Source organism: Heteronotia binoei, chromosome 18, assembly GCF_032191835.1.
Source record: "Heteronotia binoei isolate CCM8104 ecotype False Entrance Well chromosome 18, APGP_CSIRO_Hbin_v1, whole genome shotgun sequence".
Classification (NCBI taxonomy): domain Eukaryota; kingdom Metazoa; phylum Chordata; class Lepidosauria; order Squamata; family Gekkonidae; genus Heteronotia; species Heteronotia binoei.
In genome coordinates, this window is record NC_083240.1 from 15,582,021 (window position 1) to 15,604,493 (window position 22,473).

General features: G+C 49.9%; 1 protein-coding gene across 1 annotated transcript; it reads right to left on the minus strand.

Moving 5' to 3' along the window:
- Window positions 1-1,843: 1,843 nt before the first annotated feature.
- Window positions 1,844-14,539, minus strand: CLDN19 (claudin 19). Its single transcript, XM_060259052.1, has 5 exons — window positions 14,317-14,539; window positions 11,215-11,379; window positions 5,034-5,118; window positions 2,495-2,641; window positions 1,844-2,176 (listed from the first exon to the last, which is right to left on the minus strand). The coding sequence occupies exons 1-5, from the start codon at window positions 14,537-14,539 to the stop codon at window positions 2,143-2,145; spliced, it is 654 nt and encodes a 217-aa protein (XP_060115035.1). The 3' UTR covers window positions 1,844-2,142.
- Between the last annotated feature and the right edge of the window lie 7,934 nt (window positions 14,540-22,473).

Below are 22,473 nucleotides of genomic sequence, written 5' to 3' on the forward strand. Positions count from 1 at the left end.
ACCTGGAGTTGGCAACTCCAATACCAGCACAAACTGCAAATTCTACAGGCTGATCTCAGCCAAAAATCAGAGGCCAGTTTTCACATTTCCAGTCCCTTTGGCTTCCAGTAATGTGACCTTCAGTCTCATACCCTGTACAGCACTTCCCATAGGAAGTTTTAACAGCAGATATCTCAAAGACTGGAGGTGATAGTAAGGAGCCAGGCCTCGAACTCAGAGTTTCCTGGCCGGGGTCCCTTATCTAGGGTTTCCATTATAGGGCTGCAAATTCCAGGATGGGAAATTCTGAGAGATTTTGGGGGTGGAGCTTGGGGAAGGCAGGATGTGGGGAGGGTGAGGGACCTCAGCAAGTTATAATGTCATACAGCCCACCCTCCAAAGCAGCCATCCCTCCCCCCCACCCCCACCGAAGGAACTGAGTTCTGTAGTCTGGAGCTCAGTAGTTAATTCTGGGAGAGCTCCAGGCCCCACCTGGAAACTGGCCACCCTAGTTACCATTTGAGGGTAAAAGCTCTATCAGGGAATCCTGGGAACTGTAGTTCTGTGAAGGGAGCTAGTGATCTCTAACTGGAGTTCTGGGGTTGCCAGCTCCCAGTTGGGAAATACCTCGAGATAAAGAAATACGTAGAGGATAAAGTCTGAGGAGGCCAGATATGGGGAGAGAAGGATCCTCATTGGCAGATAATGCCATACAGTCCGCCCTCCAAAGCAGACATTTTCTCTAGAAGACCTGATTTCTGTTGCCTGGAGATCAGTTGTAATTCTGGGAGATCATCAGGCCCCACCAGGAGGCTGGCAACCCTAATCCCTCCATTTTCTCCCCAAACTACAATTTCCTTTGGCAGGCTGGGCAATTACTAAAAGCAAGACCTGTGGCCCTTTGGTCCAATGTTGGCTATTTCTTAGCTTTTGCACATTAAGACTTCTTCACTTTACTGCTTTTGAAGGTATACCATTAAAAAGCTTTAAGTGTCCACCTAAAAAGGTTGATGTGTGAATACGGAAAGCATGCATCACACAGATATTCTTGCCTAGGATTTGTGACCAGAAATTTCTCACTGGGTTGAACTCTGATCAGCTGCCTTGAAATGTGTGCAAATGCCTTTAAATCAAATATGACCTCCACTCTACTCCATTTCTTCTAAGACGGTTAAAAGAAGCGGCGATACTTACATTGAAAAAATTAAACACTGTGATTTTGCTTAAAAACCAGACCATTTGTGTTTGTCCGCTTCTTCTTAGGGGAGGGATGGTAGCTCAGTGGTAGAGCATCTGCTTGGTGAGCAGAAGGTCCCAGGTTCAATCCCCGGCATCTCCAACTAAAAAGGGTCCAGGCAAGTAGGCATGAAAAATCTCAGCTTGAGACCCTGGAGAGCCGCTGCCAGTCTGAGTAGACAATACTGACTTTGATGGACTCAGGGGGGGTCTGATTCAGTATAAGGCAGCTTCATATGTTCAATATGTTCATATGTTCTTCAGCTTAGCACACCACATACCCGCTTTTGTGATTTGCTTGCAATTTGAAATGAGCAGTATTTGGACCAGTGTTCCCTCTAAGCTGAGTTAGTGTGAGCTAGCTCACAGTTTTTTAGCCTCCCGTTCACACATTTTTGCCTTAGGTTAGGAAAAATCACCCCAGAGCAAATTAATTTATGCAGTAGCCAAATCACTCACTCACAACTTTAATGCCAGGAGCTCACAAAGTAGATTTTTTGCTCACAAGACTCCACAGCTTAGAGGGAGCATTGATCTGGACTATAAGTGTGGAAAATTGTGTTACCTCATCACCAACATGAAGATAGCCTGGAATCCCGTGGAAAAGAGACACAAAGATATGCGCAGATTTTAAAAAGCCGGCAACTGCCCAAACATATTTTAATATGACACATTTTAGTACAAACCATTAGAGCCAAAAGGTATCTGAAATTCAGAGCAGTCAAGCAGTATATATGCTGCAATGGAAAAGTTAATACAAAGTTTAAATTAGAAGAAGAACAGATCTCAGCCTCAGTTTTTAGTACAACACAGAAAATGGTTTTGGGCGCGCATTAAAAAAAAATCCTTGACACAGTCATATTTGGTCTCTCTGAAGGGAATACTCAAGAGATAAATACTTCTTTCCCTTGGATAGAAGTGAAGGTATTATACAGACTCATTCCCTCTTTTTATAGTGGGTCTGAAAGATCAAGGAAAACAAAATGGAAAAGAAGAGGGCTGTTAGTTTCCAAGTCCGCAACCAAGCCAAAAGCCCAAGCAGTTGTTTGGGTCCCCACCCCACAACTCGGGATTCCAGAGGATTGTGGAAGCAGGCAGAGAAGAACTATTGGGAAATCTCTTCGGGGACCTGATTTGGAGAACAACTGAAAAACCCCTGAGAAATGATTGTGCCGCCTTGCCCAGGAGGACCGAAGGAGACAACTTGGATCCTCTGTTTTATGGAACGTCTCTTTCTCTCCACCCCACCGCAAAGAGGGGCAGCGAGGCTCAGACATACTCTCTCGTTGTCGAAGGCTGCGCCTGCCGGTAGTACTGTTGCCCTCTGTCTTCAGGTCTGGGGCACGAACAGGACAAGAAGGACCCTCCCAATAGGACCAAACTGGCTGCTGACCACCCAACGAACAGGGCAGGCCCAAATTCATACCTAGGGCAAAGAGAGAAGGTGGAATCAGTAAAAACCAAGCGCTGGCAGCTAGGGTCTGTGTTGGAAAATACCTGGAGACTTTGGGGGTGGATCCGGGAGAGGGTGGGGCTTGGGGAGAGAAGGGGCCTCAGCATGGCACAATGCCATAGAGTCCTCCTTTCAATGCAGCCATTTTCTCCAGGGGAGCTGACCTCTGCCAACTGGAGATCTGCAGACCCCACGTGGAGGCTGGCAATCCTACTGGCTGCACTTGAAAAGATTCATAGTCACCCAGATTGCCTGTAAAACATATTGCAAATGTATGCAGAACAGAAATGCACCAGAAGTTTGCCTTAGCCTCTAAACCAGAGTGGAACAGGAGAAAAGGTCCACCATTTAAGAAGGGCAGAGAGGTGCTGTCATTCTGTAACACAAGTGCCCATCCACATACACACGTATGCCCTGGTTTCAGACCACATCCTCTTGAGGAGGAACTGCAGCTCAGGGTTAGAGCTAGGGCTGCCAGCTCTGGTTGGGAGATGCCTGAAGATTTTGGGGGTTGATACTGCGGATGTGGGGTTTGGGAGGGAGGGACTTAAGTGGGGTATAATGCCATCAAATCCATCTTCCCAAAGAAGCCATTCTCTAGGCGAATTGATCCAAGATCAGTTTTAATAGTGGGAGATCTCCAGCCACCACCTGGAGGTTGGCAACCCCGTTAGAGTGCACGCAGAAGATCCCATGTTCCATCTTTGAGCATCTCCTGGTAAAAGCCTGGGGAGAACCCCCCCCCCCCCCCAACTTGGACAGGCAGCTATCACTGGAGGATCTTTGAGCCACTCATAGTAGAGAGTGGGTGTGATCAGCGGTCAGACTCAGCTTCACGTTTTGTATGGCAGAGCACCGACTTTTCATGCAGACGCTCCCAGGGGACATCTCTTGGCAAAGGACCGATTGCGTTTTTAGTCTTCCTCCTCTTGCTCACAACAACCCTGTGAAGTAGGTTAGCTAGAGAGAATGTGACTGGCCAAAAGGCAAACTTCAGGACTGAATGGGGATTTTAACCTGGATGTAGGGGGTGGTGGGGGATACAGCTCAACATTCTAATTGGTATGCCACACCAGTTCTCTTCTATAGCAAGGGTTAGGCATGACTTCTCTCAGCTGGACACCTCTTGCCAGTCTAGAGTAGATCATACTGAGGTAGGTGGTCTGATATGGCAAACAGCACCTTCAGATATTCACAGGACAGAGGGAGGGGCCACGGCTCTGCGGAAGAGCATCTGCCTGGCATGCAGAAGGTCCAAGGTTCAATCCTTGGCCTCTCCAGCTGAAAAACCCAGGTAGTGGGTGATGTGAAAAACCTCCATCTGAGACCCTGGAGAACCAATACTTCTTCACCCAAAGGGAGATTAACACATGGAATTCACTGCCACAGGTGGTGGCAGTGGCTGCCTGCATAGACAGCTTCAAGAGGGGATTGGACAAACATATGGAGCAGAGGTCCATCAGTGGCTATAAGCCACAGGGTAAAGATGGAACTCTCTGTCTGGGGCAGTGATGCTCTATATTCTTGGTGCTTGTGGGGGGCAACAGTGAGAGGGCTTCTAGTGTCCTGGTCCCACGGATGGACCTCTTGATCGCACCTGGGTTTTGGCCACTGTGTGACGCAGAGTGCTGGACTGGATGGGCCACTGGCCTGATCCAACATGGCTTCTCTTATGTTCTTAATGCCCGTCAGAATAGACAATGCTGACCTAGATGAGCTGATTCAGTATAGGGCAGCTTCATGTGTATATCACAGGCAATGTTCCCTCTAAGCTGAGTTGGTGTGAGCTAGCTCACAGATTTTTAGCCTCCAGCTCACACATTTTTGTCTTAGCTCAGGAAGGATGACCCCAGAGCACACTAATTTATGCAGCAGCTCACAACTTTAATGACAGTAGCTCACAACTTTAATGTCAGCAGCTCACAAAGTAGAATTTTTGTTCACAAGACTCTGCAGCTCAGAGGGAACATTGATCAAAGGCCATAATCCTAGGCACCTACATGCCCTTTCTCCCATTAAAACCAGGGGCTCCCTCATTTCCTACATGATTGTGGCAGATTCATGTTTAAACACAAGAATCTGCTGCTGTCTGGGCTAATCTGACTCCGCACATTCCAATTCTCAGTCGGGCCTTGAGTAGCACGACCTGCCCCCTCCCACTGCTGTCAAATCGTAGCCGATTTATGGCAACCCTGAAGATTTTCAAGGCAAGAGGCGCTCAGGGGTGATTTTGCCATTGCTTGCCTCCACGTTGCAACCCCAGACTTCCTTGGTGGTCTCCCATCCAAATACTAACCAGGGATGACCCTGCTTAGCTTCCAAGATCTGATGAGACTGGGTGAGACTGGGCTATCCATTTATTCACCTGGCATTGACCGGTGTGCTTGGGTTGAAGAATTCGACCGTCACCCGCGCCGCATACCACGAAACAGCCGTCATTGTGCAGAGACCTGGGAACACAGAGGAAGACCCAAAGTATCTAGCATTTTTTCTCCCTAGAGAACACCGTTAAAGTTACTCAGCTTCAAGAAGACTACCAACCTTTCATCTGGCCTCTGCAGCTGTGACTTTAACAGCTGATAGCTTGAGCAGACAGGGTTCTAAAGATATGCTGTGGCTCAGTGGTAGTTCACCAGTTTTGCACCCAGAAAGTCCCAGGTTCAATCCCCTGCAGCTCCCAGTTTACAGGATCAGGTGATGCAAAACACTGCTATTTGTCTCTCTCTGACACCCTTTAACTGGGAACTCACAGTACTTTGCCAAAGCTGGGAGATGAGTTGTAATTCCAAAGAAGACTCCAGGCCCTGTCTTGAATTTGGTAACCCTACTGCAGCATTCAAGGCAGATGCTTTCCCACGGAGCAACGGCCTCCTCAATACCTTGTGACCACATCCTAACTGGTATAAAGTGGGCTGCTCTTTGCTACAGACCAGGGCTTTTTTAAAGCAGGACTGCACAGGAACGCAGTTCTGGTTGGCTCGGTGTCAGGGGGTGTGGCCTAATAAGCAAATGAGTTTTCTGCTGGGCTTTTCTGCCAAAAAGCCCTGCATGAAACTATGGTGACACCAGGGGGTGTGGCCTAATAGGCAAATGAGTTCCTGCTGGGCTTGTTCTACAAAAAAAGCCCTGCTACAGACACTGCCTGTGACCAAAAGCCAACGTAAGATTTTACTGCACTGTTCCAAAGTGTTTCATGAGCTTCCAGCTCGAGGTGATGGGAGTGGGATGAAGCCTGGGGAGGATGGGGTGGTTTGGGGAGGGGAGGGACCTCAGCGAGGTATAATGCCATAGTCCATCTTGTAACCCAGATATTTTCTCCAAGTGAATTTATCTCTATCATCTGGAGATCAGTTACAAATCCAGAAGGTCTCCAGCCACCAGCAGGAGCTTATATGCATATTAGACCACACCCCCTGATGCCAAGCCAGCCAGAACTGTGTTCTTGTGCATTCCTGCTCCAAAAAAGCCTTGCCAGCCACCACCTGGAGGTTGGTAACCCTACATAGCCTTGGAAATCCAATCAACCTTCCTGCAAAGTTAACCACCATTACTGGTAATGCAGAAGGGCAAAGGCCAGGAGACCTTCAGCAAGAGGTCCTTATTGGGCTGGTTGCTCTAGATGGACCCTTTGTTCCCGCCAATCACAGGCTTTCCAGAGGCATCTGACTGGTCACATTTCCAAACTGAATCCGGGCCTTTCACAACCCCAGGACTGCATCCAGCAGTTTGATTTTACAGTTTCAGCAATCGCTTAGGGTGGGAGAAAAATAATATTCCTACACATGTACCTGCTAGCAGCTGCAAAACACGCATCTGTAAAGCTCAATTATTTCCCTTTCCCCTGAAATAATGAAATGGCACAGTCCCAAGAAGACTGTACCACACAACCCTTCCCTATGGAATTCCTCTCATAAGGTGAGCTTTACTAAGTCAGTGTAGTCCTGGGCAGAGTGACATCCTTCTAAGCTCACTGAAATCAGGGGCCAAATTACACATTGCAATTCGCAATGCGCAGTGTGTGGGTTCCTAGGATTGCCAGCCTCCAGGTGGGGCCTGGAGATCTCGCGCTTTTACAACTGATCTCCAGCTGGCAGAGATCAGTTCGCCTGGAGAAAACGGCTGCTTTGAAGGGTGGACTCTATGGCATTGTACTCTGCTGAGGCCCCTCCCCTCTCCTCCTCAAACTCTGCCCTCTCTCTTGGATCCACCCCCAAGGTTTCCAGGTATTTTCCAACACAGACCTGGCAACCCTAGAGTTCCTCCAACTGGACCATGACTGTCTGTTGTCAGGTTTGATGAGGGAACACATTTCGAAAATGTGCAGGGCTTCGATTCAGATTGCGACTGTGGTGTTGTGAGACTAGGGTTTCCAGTTCCTATGTGGTACTGGAGAGTATGCATGATGCTCCATGTTAAAAAAAAAAAAAAAACCTCTTCCTCACATCCAATGTCAATTTCTTCCAATAAAGACCAGAGAATCACTCGCAAAGTCTCAATCCTTTTCTTATTTCATATGCACAAAAATGCTCACAAGTACAAAAATAGTTGAAAGTGGTTGAAAGTAAGTCCGATACAAACTTCATAAGACATTAGCTTCCTTCCATCAGTAATGTGGCTTACATATTTATTGTTCAATTTTATAGTGAATACTTCTCAATACTTAAGATGCATACAGAAACAGCAGCAGGCAAACCGGTCTAAAGCCCTGTTTCTCTGAGCAGCTTTCTCTAAGCTTCTCCTTCTCTATACAAAACTTTTCTCCAATTTCCCAAGAGGAGCAATTTGATCTTTAGAAGATGATGATATTGGATTTATATCCCGCCCTCCACTCTGAATCTCAGAGCGACTCACAATCTCTTTTACCTTCCTCCCCCACAACAAACACCCTGTGAGGTGGGTGGGGCTGAGAGGACCCTCACAGCAGCTGCCCTTTCAAGGACAGCCTCTGCCAGAGCTACGGCTAATCCAAGGCCATTCCAGCAGGTGCAAGTGGAGGAGTGGGGAATCAAACCCGGTTCTCCCAGATAAGAGTCCACACACTTCACCACCACACCAAACTGGCTTTTTAGAAGGGTGCAGCTGCAGGTGGAATTGCATTGTACAACTTTTCCTGTCTCAGCGCCAAAAGAAGTGACACCAAGATCAGTTATCATCATCTCGCTAGCACTGAGCCGGATGGGCTGCTGGCTTTCAGTCCTGCTGAAACTCTCACTGCTCAGATAGACTGCTCCTGCTTGGGAGGCACCGGGCCAAAATGGTAGTGGCTGATGCATTCCTATATGCCTACCAATCTCTCCCCCCCCCCCCCCCACTTAAGTCAATCAATTGTTAAGCAGCAAAGAACAGGGCAATGAGAAACAGCAGTGATGGAACTGCCCTTACTAAGCCTCTGAGCAAGCTGATATCTGGGCTTGGTAGCTATTCATATCTGGGCTTGGCAGCGTTTAACAAATAACGGGGAGGCGACCACTGTTCCACCATCCCACAGCACTGACACCTGAACCATCCCAGTACATAAGAATGTAAGAGATGTCATGTTGGATCAGGGCAATGGCCCATCCAGTCCAACACTCTGTGTCACACAACGGCCAACCCCCCCCCCCCCACACACACAAGTGCCATCAGGAGGTCCACCAGTGGGGCCAGAACACTAGAAGCCCTCCCACTGTGCCCACAAGCACCCAGTACAAATCCAGAGTGCCAAATAACATCTTATAATATCATTCTATGCGGCACTCAATAAGAACTAAAACTCGCCATCTGGATCCTGGCGAGTGAACCTGGAACTGTACTACATATTTTAAATTGTATGAACTGTTGAAATGTTTTACTGATCTTATTGTACTTTGATTTTAACACTCTGTTATTTTAACTGTTGTAAGCCGCCCTGAGCCCGTTAGGGGAGGGTGGGATATGAATGCAATAAAATAAAAAACAAATTAAAATAAAATAAAATTTAATCTGATTTGACACGGTTCTAGTAACTGGCTTTTCTGCTGTCCAGTTGCAGCTGACTTATGGTGCCCTGTAGGGTTTTGAAGGCAAGAGACATTCAGAGGTGGTTTGCCATTGCCTGCCTCTGCAGAGCAACTCTGGACTTCCTCGGTGGTCTCCTATCCAAGGACTAACCAGGTCTGACCCTCCTTAGCTTCAGAGATCTGATGAGATCAAGCTAGTCTGGGCTATCCAGGTCAAGCCAGCTGCTCATATAAGATATCTTTAATGGCCATTGTACGGCTTCCGGCTTTCTAGATAGGGCTGCCAAGTGTTGCTTGGGAAGTTCTGTTGGTGTCTGGAGAGGACAGAGTCTGGGGAAGGGAAGGAGTTCTGTGGGGGATACAATGCTGTACAGTCTACCCTCTGAAGCTTGTTATTTCCTCTGGGGAACTGAAACTGCACTTCTTGTGGTGGGGGGAAGCTGTGGTTCAGTGGTGCAGCTTCTGCTTGGCATGCAGAAGGTCCCAGGTTCAATCCTGGCAACTCCAGTTTAAAAAAAAAAAGATTAGGCAGTAGGCGTTGTGAACCTCTGCCTGAAACCCTGGAGAGCTGCCGCCTGTCTGAATAGACAATAGTGACCTTGGTGAACCATGGGTCAGATTCAGTAGAAGGCAGCTTCATGCATTCACCTCTAGGCTGCATCTTGAAACGGATGACTCTTATTTGTGGACGACGGCGGTCCTTTATGAATAACACACTCAACTCACAGCTTTTGTCGGAGGGAGTAAACAGAAGGGGGAGGGAGCCCTTGAGAACCACGTTGGTTTTTTTATTCTGCTGCAAGCCTAGCTGTTGCTCCTTTTCCATTTCTTTAATGACCATTATTTTGTAATAACGGCATAATGATACTGTTGGACTATATAACGTCAGCGTTGCTCACAGGGCATGGGATTGAAGTGGAAGCCTTCATGCGTTAATTTTTTGGGATTTTGGGGGGGGTTGCGGGGGGGGAAGCATAATTAAGGTAATAAGTGCCTTTAACTGTTCTCCAAAATTGAAGGACTTTAAAAAAAAAGAAAAAAAGATTTTCTTTGTTCTTTGAAAAGTAAAATCCATGCGTTCCAAGAGCCCTCTCTATTAGGTGGAGGCAGGGGGCGGCAACCTTTCATTAACTTGTTTTCCTGCCTTTCCACAGAAGGGCAACAGCATTCCAGGATGCTGAAAAAAAAATAGAAAACTAACTCCTTCCCTGACTAATGTTTTAATTTTTTTGCCACACCGTGGGCTATTTTTGTTCTTTTAAAAAAATACATATTGCATAGCTGCATTGTTTCGCAATTGGTCAAGAAAAAAAGAGAAGTAATCGGGGATGGAATTCTAGCAGGAGCTCCTTTGCATATTAGGCCACACCCCTGTGATGTAGCCAATCCTCCAAGAGCTTTTTTGTAAGCTCTTGGAGGATTGGATACATCAGGGGTGTGTGGCCTAATATGCAAAGGAGCTCCTGCTAGAATTCCACCCCTGGAAGTAATCAGTATTAAATTAAATACGTAAGCAGAGAAAAACACCCTAATTTCCCCTTTCTTTATCCCTCTCTCTTTCCCAGGATCTCCTTTGACAGATAAACTGGCCCAAGCGCTCCCTCTGAGGATGCTTTTGGCTGATCAGACAGCTGTTAATTTTAATCAGGACAGGAATCCTACAGTGAAGGCTTATTCCGGCTGACCCTCCATTTGCAAGTAACTAAACTTGCCCTTACTTCAGGTTAGCTTCTTTAATGGAAGCTCTGAGCCTCTGTGTTTCATGAACATGAGATGAATTCTCATAAAACCAATTAAGGCAAAATCCCCGTTCATTTTAGACACAAAGCAAACCGGGGCCGAGGAGTGGGGGGAAGATGAGAAATTGAAAGTAAAATGTCAAGTGGGCCCAATACTGGGCACAGACAAGAGACCATTTGTGTTCAAGGCAATATTTTAAAAAGATTTGTAACTCAGGCACTGTCCTTCAAATTGTTGAGTTATGACTGGATTGTACCTTTCTCTGTGCTAATGTTCAGATCCACTGGACAAATTGTCTTGATTTTGTTATTAACAGAATTTTCAGGCATTAGGCTGGAAGAATGCGGAAAAGCCAACATGCCTCCACTATGCAGACAAACTTAAAGGTACAGGCAGTCCCCTGCGCAAGCACCAGTTGTTTCCATCTCTGGGGTGACGTCACACCATGATGTTTCCACGGCAGACTTTTTTTATGGGGTGGTTTGCCATTGCCTTCTCCAGTCATCTGCACTTTTCCCCCAGGAGCTGGGTACTCATTTTACCGACCTCGGAAGGCTGAGTCAACCTTGAGCCTTGAAATACCTGAACCCAAACTTGCACCCGTCTAATTATTTTTTCATCCTCCCTCTCCACAGCTTGGAACAACATACCCCTTTCCTTTCCATTTTTATACCAACAGCCTTGCAAGGTCGGACAGGCTCAGGGAGCGTGCCCCAAAGCCATCCAGTTCACAGGGATCTGAATCTGGGTTTTCCTAATCTTTATTTCAGAGGTCGAGGGGGCCACATCATGCAAACTGTAGGACAGCACAGGAAATGAACGGCTTACCTGCTAGCAAGAAGAAGACTCCTCCCAAGACGGCAATCCAGCTTTTGGTGACAGGGTTCTCGTCCCCCACTTTGGTACACTTCATTCCGATTACGCTGACGACGACCCCCACAAAGCCCAGCAGAATGGACACCACCATCAGCGCTCGGGAGGTCTGGATGTGCACTGCAAAGGAAAAGGAAGGCACAAGCCCCAAACCCAGTCTTTGTCACTTCAAGGGGAGAGAGGCAAACGACGACCGCCCAGCTAAGTCTAATTCAGCAAGACCAAACCACATGCCGTGTTGGAGTTCTGCTGTTGGAACTCTTGGTGCCAACCGGTGGGAGTGGAAAGGGCTGTCAAGTTGTGGCCAACTTATAGTGACCTCGTAGGGTTTTGAAGGCAAGAGACGTTCAGTGGTGGCTTGCCATTGCCTGCCTCTGCGTCACAGCTCTGGTATTCCTTGGAGATCTTCCATCCAAGTACTGACCACAGCTGGCCCTGCTTAGCTTCTGAGACCGGATGTGATCCAGCTTACCTGGGCCACCCAGGTTAGGGGAATACAATGAAGGGGGGAATACAGACCAGAGAAAAGGGTTCCCTGCACAATTTCCCTAGTCAGAATTGCTCTCCCTGTGCATTTAGGGCCTGAAGAGGAATGCAGGGAGGGGGTGGGGGTTATAGGAACCTGTCTTATAGATCCAGGTGGGCAGCTGTGTTGGCCTGAAGCAATAGGACACAGTAGGATTCCAGTAGCACCTTTAAGACCAATGAAGTTTTATTCAGAATGTAAGCTTTCATGTGCATAAACACTTCTTCAGATGAGGAACGAGGTTCAAGTGAGGTGCCTGTCTTGTTTTCTCTGTTGGGCTAAAAACAACCTAGAGATGGGAAGCTCCAGTTAAATTACCCCTCCCTGCTCTAGCTTTGGTCTTCCCCTTCCAGCTGCTGTGTAGAGATAAAAAAAAGCATATTATGATTTCCAATCCCAGGACTTCCAACAGCACCGGTGGCCTGCTTCTCCTCCCCCACTTGGTTCTGTTCATTTCAATTTGCAACACACACACACACACACACACCCTTGCCAAATAAGCAGCAGCATTTTAATCAGTTGCCAAATAAGCAGCAGCATTTTAATCAGTTTTTTTTAAAGGCACTGCTTAATGTCATTGATGAACGAAGCCAACTTTAGAAGCCCTTTCTTACACAGGGGGGTGTTTAGCTTGGCAGGGCGGCTGTGACTTTAAGATGGGTGCAGTAGACAAGTCCCCCCCCCCCCCAAAAAATCATCCCTTTATTTCTCTTGATTGCACTTAATGAAGACCCTAAAGGGGGCAGGGATGACAAAAAAGTGGCCACAAGCAGTGTTCCCTCTAAGCTGAGTTAGCATGAGCTAGCTCACAGAATTTTAGCCTCCAGCTCACAACTTTTTGTCTTAGCTCAGGAAGGATGACCCCAGAGCATAATAATTTCTGCAACAGCTCCCAGCTTGAATGCCAGGAGCTCACGAAGTAGAATTTTTGCTCGCAAGACACTGCAGCTTAGTGGGAACAGTGGCCACAAGGGCTATTTGAAGGTCACCCGAGAGGGAAAGAACAACGTAGGAGCTCTCTATACAGCGGTGGGGGAAAGTGCCATTAAGTCACAACCAACTCATGGTGACCCCGTAGTGTTTTCCAGGCGAGTGATGTGCCATGGCCTGCCTCCCTGTCACCACCCTGTTATTCCTTGAATGTCTCCCATCCAAATACTAGCAGAGCAGATGAGCACGCTGGTCTCCTGCCTTGAAATGCAACACAAGTTTATTAGGATGGGTTCCTTGGCTGGTTGCTTTTCCTTACTGCAGCGCTTGATTGGCACCCGGATTCATAAGCGAAAAGAGCAGAGCGTGTGCAGAACACACCGTCTGGCTGCTCAGAGACGAGGCAGTCTTTGCAAAGAAGCAACGGGGTGGTGTCCCTGGGACCCACATTTGGGGGGCTCCAAACCACTCATGGCCTCAAAGAAGTGGGGAGAAAGAGCAGGCCCCTGCATCTAGGGCTACCAACTCTGGCTTGGGAAATTCCTGGCGATTTGGGGGTGCCTCTTGGGGACGGCAGGGCTTGGAGAAGAGAGTGGGGTCTAATGCCATAGTCTCTGCCCTCCAAAGCAGCCATTTTCTCCGGAGGAACTGATCACTGTAACCTGAAGACCAGCTGGAATTCCAGGAGATCTCCAGCCACCACCTGGAGCCTGGCAACCCTACCTGTCTCATCTGGGTTTGGGGCCTCCAGCGCCAGTGGTGGCCCCTGCATTCGAAAGACTCTGAGGGCCCCATTGTGGACTTTTGCCCAGAACCTAAGAATCACGAAAAATGCTCTTGCTCAGAAATCAGCAGGCAGGGCTTCTCCCTCCCCCTCCCCCCGGAGAAAAGAGGTGCTGGAACTCTCAAGAGAGAAAGGAAGGAGAAACACACAGGTGCCCCTCATGGACTTTTAAACATCTTCTGAGAATTTTGTTTCCACAGAGAGGTTACGGAACTCCATTCCACCGGGTTCCCCCAGGGAAAAAAAACCCTGTCGGCAGGGCTGCCAACTGACCAGGCAAAAACAATCCTGATTGGATGCTGTTCAGCCTGTGATACTTCTGGAGGAAGGAGACTCAGGAAGCCGAAATGCTGTTAAAAAGCACCGGAGCAGGAGCACCGGCTGGTTGGCAAGTTGGCAGCCTCAGGCAAGAGGAGGGGGAAAGCCTCATTCCAGAAAGAGGTGCCTCCCCCGCCACTGATAAGGGATGGGGAAGGGGGTTGTCCGGGTTGTCAGATTCAGGACAGGAAACTCCTGGAGAGCCAGCAATGGAGCCTGGGGAGAACAGAGATCTCGGTGGGGTACAATGCCACAGCGTCCACCCTCCAAAGCAGCCATTTTCTCCACGGATCCCTGTAACCTGGAGATGAGCTGTCATTCCGGGGGATCCCCAGGTCCCCCCTGGAGGCTGGCATCCCAGGGTCCCCAGGCCTTTTCCCTTCCAGCCTGCAGCCCCCCCCCTCGCCATTTCCGCGCCGCAACGTCTCCCTCTGCGGGCTCCCCGACGGCGGATCGGGGCGGCCCCCCAGCCCGTCTCCCTCCCTCCCTTGGGACGCACCGTCGAGCGAGAGCAGGGACTCGTGGAGCTTGCACTGGACCTGGCCGGTGCTCTGGGAGGCGCAGGTCATCCAGAGGCCCTCGTAGAGGCCGACGGCGGTGATGATGGCGTCCCCGGAGTAGGAGCTCTGCTTCCACTGCGGCAGGGCCGAGGCGCAGATGGTGGCCACCCAGCCGGCCAGCGCCAGGAAGTAGCCCACCAGCTGCAGCCCCGCGCTCGCCATCGAGGGAGACGGCGCCTTCGACGGCGGGCCGAGGAGCTGCTGCGGGCAGGCGCCGGCGGGCCGAGCGCTACCAGGGGCCGCCCCCACGCGGGCATGGCTGGGCGGACGCGCGAGTCCAACCTCCCCCCCCCCCTCCCGTCGGGCCTGCTCCCTCCCACGCGGCTAGGCCGGCTCCGGAGCCGGAGGAGGGGCTGCGCTTGCACCGCCCGCCCCGGCGCTCTTTGCTAGGGGTGGAGGGGGGGGGGGTCGTTTACCCCAGCTGGGCAGCCGTCTTGGTCTGAAGCGGGGGGGGGGGGCGCAAACTGCGGCTCAGGAGCAGTGTTCCCTCTAAGCTGAGTTGGCGTGAGCTAGCTCACAGATTTTTTTAGCCTCCGGCTCACACCTTTTCGCCTTAGCTCAGGAGGGATGACCCCCCAGAGCGCACTGATTGATGCAGCAGCTCGCAACTCGAATGCCACGAGCTTCGCAAAGGAGAATTTTTGCTCGCAAGACTCTGCAGCGTAGTGGGAACATTGTTCAGGAGCCGCGTGTGGCTCTTTCGCCTATATTCTATGGCTCTCGAAGCCCCCACTGCCCTGGCAGCCGGCTTGGAGCAGGCACGTGTCTCTTTAAATCGCTTCTCCAAGACAACAAATTCATTGGAGAGTGCATTTAAAGTTTCTTTCCTGCCTGCCTGCCCTCAAGCATCTAATATTCATTTCTGGAGGCTCTCAAGCATCTGACAATTATTCTGTGCGGCTCTTACCTTAGGGCAGTTTGGCCACCGCTGGTCTGAAACAAGAGCACAAAGTAGGAGTCCGGTAGCGCCTTGGAGACCAACCAGGTTTTATTCAGAACGTGCCATCTGAAGAAGTGTGCGCGCGCACAAAAGCTTACGTTCTGAATGAAACTTGGTCGGTCTTCAAGGTGCTACCGGACTCCTGCTTTGTTCTGTTACCCCGGAGAAAGAAAGCTTTGCTTCTGGCAGCAACGGCTGCTGGCTGCAAAGGGAAACGAATGGAGGGGTGACTGGCGTCTGTTTTCTGGGCACCCTTTCAGCTACGGTTGCCAGCTCCAGGGTGGGAAATTCTGGGAGATTTGGTGGGGGTTTTTTTGGGGGGGGGAGTAGAGCCTGGGGAGGAGAGAGAGGTACATTGTCATCATGTTGCCCTTTCCCCCTGGGGGATGGATCGCTGTAGTCTGGAGATGAGCTGTAATGCCAGGGGATTCCCCAGGTCTCACCTGGAGGCTGGCATCCCTACCAGTTCTGGAGAGGAAAAAAAAAAAGGAGGAACACAGTTGTGTGGCTTATGGCGACCTGGTTTCAAGCTAGGGCTGCCAACCTCCAGGTGGGGGTATGGTGCTGGAGATCTCCCAGAATTACAATTGGTTTCTAGATATCGATCACTTATTTCTTAAAACATTTGTTCCGCTTCTGGAGAAAATAGCTGCTTCAGAAGGTGGAGTCCATGGCATGTGGAGTCCCTACAAGGCAAAGTCTTGGAAGGTGGGGTCCCTACAATGTTCTCTTCCCTCCCTACATCCCACCCTCAAGTCTCCAGGTATCCTGGAGTTGGCAACCCAATTTCAAGCCCATGCACGGGCCTGAGGCTCATTGGGTGAACTTGTGAGCCAATTACCCTCTTTCATTCTACCTTACAGGGCTGTTGTGAGGGGTCTAAGAATGCGGGCCTGGGCTTCTTAAAATAGTACACCCCAAAATTATAGCAGGTATGGCACCAGATTTCCCCCTCCCCAGAATGGAGACATGGCTCTCCTCCCCCTTCCCAATGCTTGCTTTTAGAATACTAAGCACCTCCAGAGGAGCCCACTCCTCGCATTCCTCTTTTCAGTCATGCCTTCTGATTTCCCAGGCAGAACAGCGATTCATGCAGAGATGCAATGGGCAACCTCCTTTCAGGGTAACTAACTCTGCATCCCTCAATACATCAAAACCACCCATTCCCTTCAGTCCTAATGCAGAGGCACAGCAGGCTTTGCCGTCTCTACCAGCCGCTGACTGAATGACAAATATTAAGGGAGGAGTACCAAAACTCCCTCTAAGCTGTGGAGTCTTGTGAGCAAAAATTCTACCTCCTGAGCGACTGGCATGAAAGCCGTGAGCTGCTGCATCAATTAATTTGCTCTGGGGCCATTTTTTCCTGAGCGAAACAAAATCAGTGTGAGCCGGAGGCTAAAAAAACTGTGAGCTCGCTCACACTAACTCAGCTTAGAGGGAACACTGATGAGCAGTGAAACATGCAGAAATATATTAGTCAGCCCCCTGGATATACAGCTGGGTTTTGCAGACCTACAGAGACACATGGCGTAGAGTGTTAAAGCTGCAGTACTGCAGTCCTAAGCTCTGCTCATGACCTGAGTTCGATCCCCGGTGGAAGCTGGGTTTTCAGGTAACCGCTCGAGGTTGACTCAGCCTTCCAAGGTCGGTGAAATGAGTAGCCAGCTTGCTGGGGGGGGGAGGAAAGTGTAGATGACTGGGGAAGGCGCTGACAAACCACCCCGCAAAAAAAACAGTCTGCTGTGAAAACGTTGTGAAAGCAACGTCACCCCAGAGTCGGAAATGACTGGTGCTTGCACAGGGGACCTTTCCTTTCCTTTGCAGACTTATGACAGAATTAGTTAAACACAACCAGCTATTCCCGTGGCACCTTATTCACAACTTAAACTTGGAAACTGCATGTGTTTTTTGATCCTAACAAAAGATTCCACCCCACTCCCCCCCCCCCCCCGCCTTTTGCATTCGTGCGTAGGTGTGGATCGGCGTCTTCCACTTGACCAACTGTGCATCGGATTAGGCTGCAGGTAGGGTTTTTTGGGGGGGGAGATGATCCAGGAGCATTGAGGTGTGCCGAACGCCACGGTGGCCCTCTGAGGTTTCCAACGCAGGAGCTCCCATCCACGTGCTGCGCTTGGCAGAATCAGGCCCTCCAAACACAACATTCGAAAAGCTCGCTCTTGTTCGGCTCTTGCCCGTTTGTCTGCAAAGCAAGCCTGAGCGGCATGCTAATGAGCGTAACCTTTCCCGGGCCTTTGCTCCCCTGTCCAAGGCCCGCTTTGTGCCGGCTGCTCGTGGGGGCTGCTTGGCATTTGGGCTGGAATCCGGGTAGGCTGCCTTTGTCAACAACAAACTTCATTGACATAAGACTGGCTTGGAGTGTTTGGTTTCCTGCTGATTAAATTTACATCCTCCCCCCCAAATGCATGTGTAAAGGGAAGAATGCCCTTTTTGGGGGGGGGGTTGCATCTGGGTGCAAACATTAGCCTGTGGCATCTCAGCCTGTCCCCCCCCTCCCCCAAAAGCGGGCCTTTTGGAAAGAGGCCAGAATCCGAGTGAGGCCCGGCACATTCCTGCACAATGCCATTTGCAAACCGCTCTCCCGGGGCTGCCTTTGAGAAAGCTGCCAAAGAACTCCAAAGAGGAGGCTGATGAGGAGTCCAAGAGGGACTTTCAGGGGCTGCGCTTGGAGACGGTTTGGAGAAGGCCAATGGGTGCCCTGCCCTCTGTTCCAAGGCTTTGAACAACCTGGAGGTGTGTGTGTGTGTGTGTGGGGGGGGGCTGAGATCTCCCAGAATTACAACTGATTCCAGACAGAGCCAGTTTGGCGTGCTGATTCTTATCTGGGAGAACCGGGTTTGATTCCCCACTCCTCCACTTGCAGCTGCTGGAATGGCCTTGGGTCAGCCATAGCTCTGGCACGAGTTGTCCTGGAAAGGGCAGCTTCTGGGAGAGCTCTCTCCAGCCCCACCCACCTCACAGGGTGTCTGTTGTGGGGAGGAAGGCAACGGAGATTGTGAGCCGCTCTGAGATTCAGATCGAAGGGTGGGAGATAAATCCAGTATCATCATCATCTTAATCTGTTCTTGCACTCACTATGCAGAAATCAGTAGGCAATGGTTTTCAATGGAGAAATGATGCTTCCGTGACTCTGAGATTCAGAGTGGAGGGCAGGAAATAAATCCAATATCATCATCATCATATGGAACCAGATGCTGCCTTGGTAAATTTCAAGGCTCAATTTTTGCTCTGGCTCTAAGCAGTATTTTTTTACTGGGCCTTTTGGATCTAATGATCTTCAAGGGTGCACATGAAAGACCAAGGACCAAACAGATTGGATCCTTCTTCCCCCCACGCCCCTGGGATGTACAGCCATAGGTGGAGGGAGGGCTATGCCCTTTTCCCAGCAGGGTTTGGAGACAAGGCTGTTCTGCTATACACCCCCCAGGACTTACAATTCAGTGGTAGACTGCATCTGAACACGTAGGCTTTACCACGATGGCTTATAGCCACGGTTTATCCTCTCCTTTATGAACGTCTCTGCTTTTGTTCAAGACCCCCAGAATGTAATCCTACACACAGTTGCTCCAGTCTAAGCTCTCTGATTTCAGTGGGCTTAGACCGCAACTAGGGAGGGAAGGTGGGACGGTGTGGGCTAATCTTCTCAGATCTTGTAAGGCAAGTTGGTTTGGTACTTGAGAAGAAGAGATTGGATTTATACCCTGCCCTTCACTAACCAAAGGAGTCTCAGAGCAGCTTATAAATCTCCTTTCCCTTCCCCTCCCCACAACAGACACCCTGTGAGGTTGGTGAGGAGGACTCTGCAGAGGAAAGCAATGGCAAACTGCCTCTGTTTCTCCATTCCCTTGAAAGTCCCTTCCTGGAGTCACCATAAACTGGAAGCTAAGCAGGATCAGTACTTGGAAGAGCAATCACTGAGGAAGACTCTGCAGAGGAAGGCCATGGCAAACCAATTCTGCTTCTCCCTTGCCTTGAAAGCCCCTTGCTGGGGTCACATACTCACTTTGTCTAAGTATTCAAGTATGTTCATAAGAACGTAAGAGAAGCCATGTTGGATCAGGCCAATGGGCCATCCAGTTCAATACTCTGTGTCACACAGTGGCCAAAAAGACCAGGTGCCATCAGGAGATCCATCAGTGGGGCCAGGACACTAGAAGCCCTCTCACTGTGCCCCCCCCTCAGCACCAAGAATACAGAGCATCACTGCCCCAGAGAGTTCCAACAATACGCTGTGGTTAATAGCCACTGATGGACCTCTACACCCTAGAACCCACCACAAGAGTGCACTGCAAATAAAGAGCATTCTGCTATAGAGTCACATGAAAATTTGAGGGGGGGGGGATGGTGGGGAGAAGAGGAAATTCATTCCAACTGTATCCCCAGGAGAGATGGAGAGTGGGAAGGCCCTCGTTCTGCCCTGGGGGAGGTTACCTGGGATCCATTTGGAAGGCTCTGCCCTCCCTTTGCATGTCAACAGGAAGGTGTGCAGGGAATGAATTCTGGAAGTGCAAAAGCGTGAGCAGATTGCTAATGAGAAAGGAGAGTTAAACATTTCCAGTAAGGTGTGAATGGCGTGTGTGTGGGGGGGGGGGGGAGCAGCACACTGCTTGTAGGGGCTGAACTGGGAGAGGGGCAAGTGATTCTTCAAAACTACACCCCCCCCCCTCCTGGCTCACGCAGCCTGGGTCCTAAGCAGCCAAATCCCTGCTTGCTATGTGTATATCTGGGGCGGAGGGGAGCTCTCACCATTCCAGGTAGAATTTGAAAGAAATGAATGGCAGGTCAGAGCTAGAGGGAGGAGTTAAACCACAGTGGTAAAGGAGAACACACTTTTTCAAAAGGCAACAATGCTGTAATTTTAAGGGCCTGTGAAATTTGTAGGCAGTTTCTCCTACCAGTCTGGCATAGCTGGTTAAGTGCATGGACTCTTATCTGGGAGAACCGGGTTTGATTCCCCACTCCTCCACTTGCAGCTGGAATGGCCTTGGGTCAGCCATCGTTCTCGCAGAGCTGTCCTTGAAAGGGCACCTTCTGGGAGAGCTCTCTCAGCCCCACCTACCTCACAGGGTGTCTGTTGGGGGGGGGGGAAGAAGGTAAAGGAGACGGCGACCACTCTGAGATTCAGAGTATAGGGTGGGATATAAATCCAGTATCTTCTTCCTCTCTCAAATACTGCACCGCTGTTAGTTGTAATTTTTCTTTCTTTCTGTCAAGTCACAGCTGATTTATGGTGATTCCCCACAAGGTTTCCAAGGCCAGAGATGTTCAGGGGTGGCTTGCCCTTGCCTGCCTCTGTGTAGCAAACCTGGACTTCCTTGGAGGTCTCCCATCCAAATACTGACCCGGGCTGACCCCGCTTCGCTTCCAAGCCCTGACCTGGCTCTTTCATTGTGCTAGGCCAGTTTTATTGTATTGTTTACTGTATGCATTAGACAGGTGTTGGTGCCACGTTGCTTTTTCTTTTTTTATAGCCCTGTAATCTGCCTGAAATCTCAACAAGAAAACTCGATGATTGAAGAAATATTTCTTCATTGCCAACAAGCACTTCCGGAAGAGTGAAGGGTTCTGTTTTGTCGACTTCAAAGTTTCTGCTAAGCAGGTCTCCGAAAAGGCAAAGCTAAACGAGACGCTATTTATCGGATCAGATGCTTTGTCTCTACCGTTTGGTGTAGTGGTAAAGTGTGTGGACTCTTATCTGGGATAACTGGGTTTGATTCCCTACTCCTTCACATGCAACTGCCGGAGTGACCTTGGGTCAGTCACAAGCTCTCAAGAGCAGTTTTTGTCAGAGCTCTCTCAGCCCCACCTACCTCACAGGGTGTCTGTTGTGGGGAGGGGAGAGGGGAAGGGAAAGGAGACCATAAGCTGCCCTGAGGCTCCTTTGGGTAGTGAAGGGCAGGGTGTAAATCCAATATCTTCTTTTCTTCTATTTGTACAGGACACCTTCCTCACAAGGAGCAAAGGGTGGCCACTGTAGCTATTCCTCCCCCACCCCATCCTCTCAACAACCTTATGAGGGAAGCAAGGCTAAGAGCTAGAGGCTAGGGAGGATTCAAACCCAGGCCTCCCTAATCCGACACAACGCCTCTGTTATGTCAAAAGGATATATCAAAGTCAGAGGTCCATTTTCTTTAATTGACCAACAAGTGGGGTAATGGAAACTGGCAGACACTTGATTTGAGTACATTTCTCCTCCCACGGAACTTACGGCTGCGCAGGTTGGGTCTCCCCTTTTATCCTCACGACAGCCCTGGGAGGCTGGCTAGTAGCCCGATGACCTCCCTCATGGCTGAGCCAGGATTTGAACCCTGGTCCACGTACAAGGCTTTGCCTGCTTCTCTACACCGACTCTGCCGGCCACAGGGGACAAGCTCACCTCTAGCTGAGGGGGCCTCTTTGGGGTGTAGAAGCTGGGAATCATCTCAGCGGTGAAGACGCGAGAGAATCACCTCAGGAATCACCTCAGCCGTGAGAGGTGATATGATCCTCGTCTTCAAGTACTTGAAGGGCTGTCATATAGAGGAGGGTATGGGATTGTTTTCTGTGGCCCCAGAGGTTGGACCAGAACCAAAAGGTTGAAATTAAATTTAAAAAGTTTCCGGCTCAACATTCGGAAGAACTTCCTGACCGTTAGAGCGGTTCCTCAGTGGAACAGGCTTCCTCAGGAGGTGGTGGGTTCTCCTTCCTTGGAGGTTTTTAAACAGAGGCTAGATGGCCAATTGACAGCAATGAAGATCCTGTGAATTAAGGGGGAGGTATTTGTGAGTTTCCTGCATAGTGCAGGGGGTTGGACTAGATGACCCTGGAGGTCCCTTCCAACTCTATGACACTTTGGCGGGGGGGGGGGAGGGGAAGAACTGTATCAAAGGGCTTGGGTTGGGGACAAAATAAGGCACTTTGGGAGGCAAAAAAGTCTATCCTGGAGCAAGAGCGAGAAAGGCAAGGGAAGATATTCTCTTCCTCTAGCTCCCTTTCGGAGTACTACAGCAGCACCTGAGGAAGCACTCTGTGCCCAGCCCTTGAGAGGGGGTTACGATCCATCTGTTGCGTGTGCCAGAAGACGGCCCCTGTCCGCAGGATGCTGTCCGTGGTGCTTTCCAAGCCCCAAGTCCTCCTTGTCGTCTGGATCGAGCCCGGC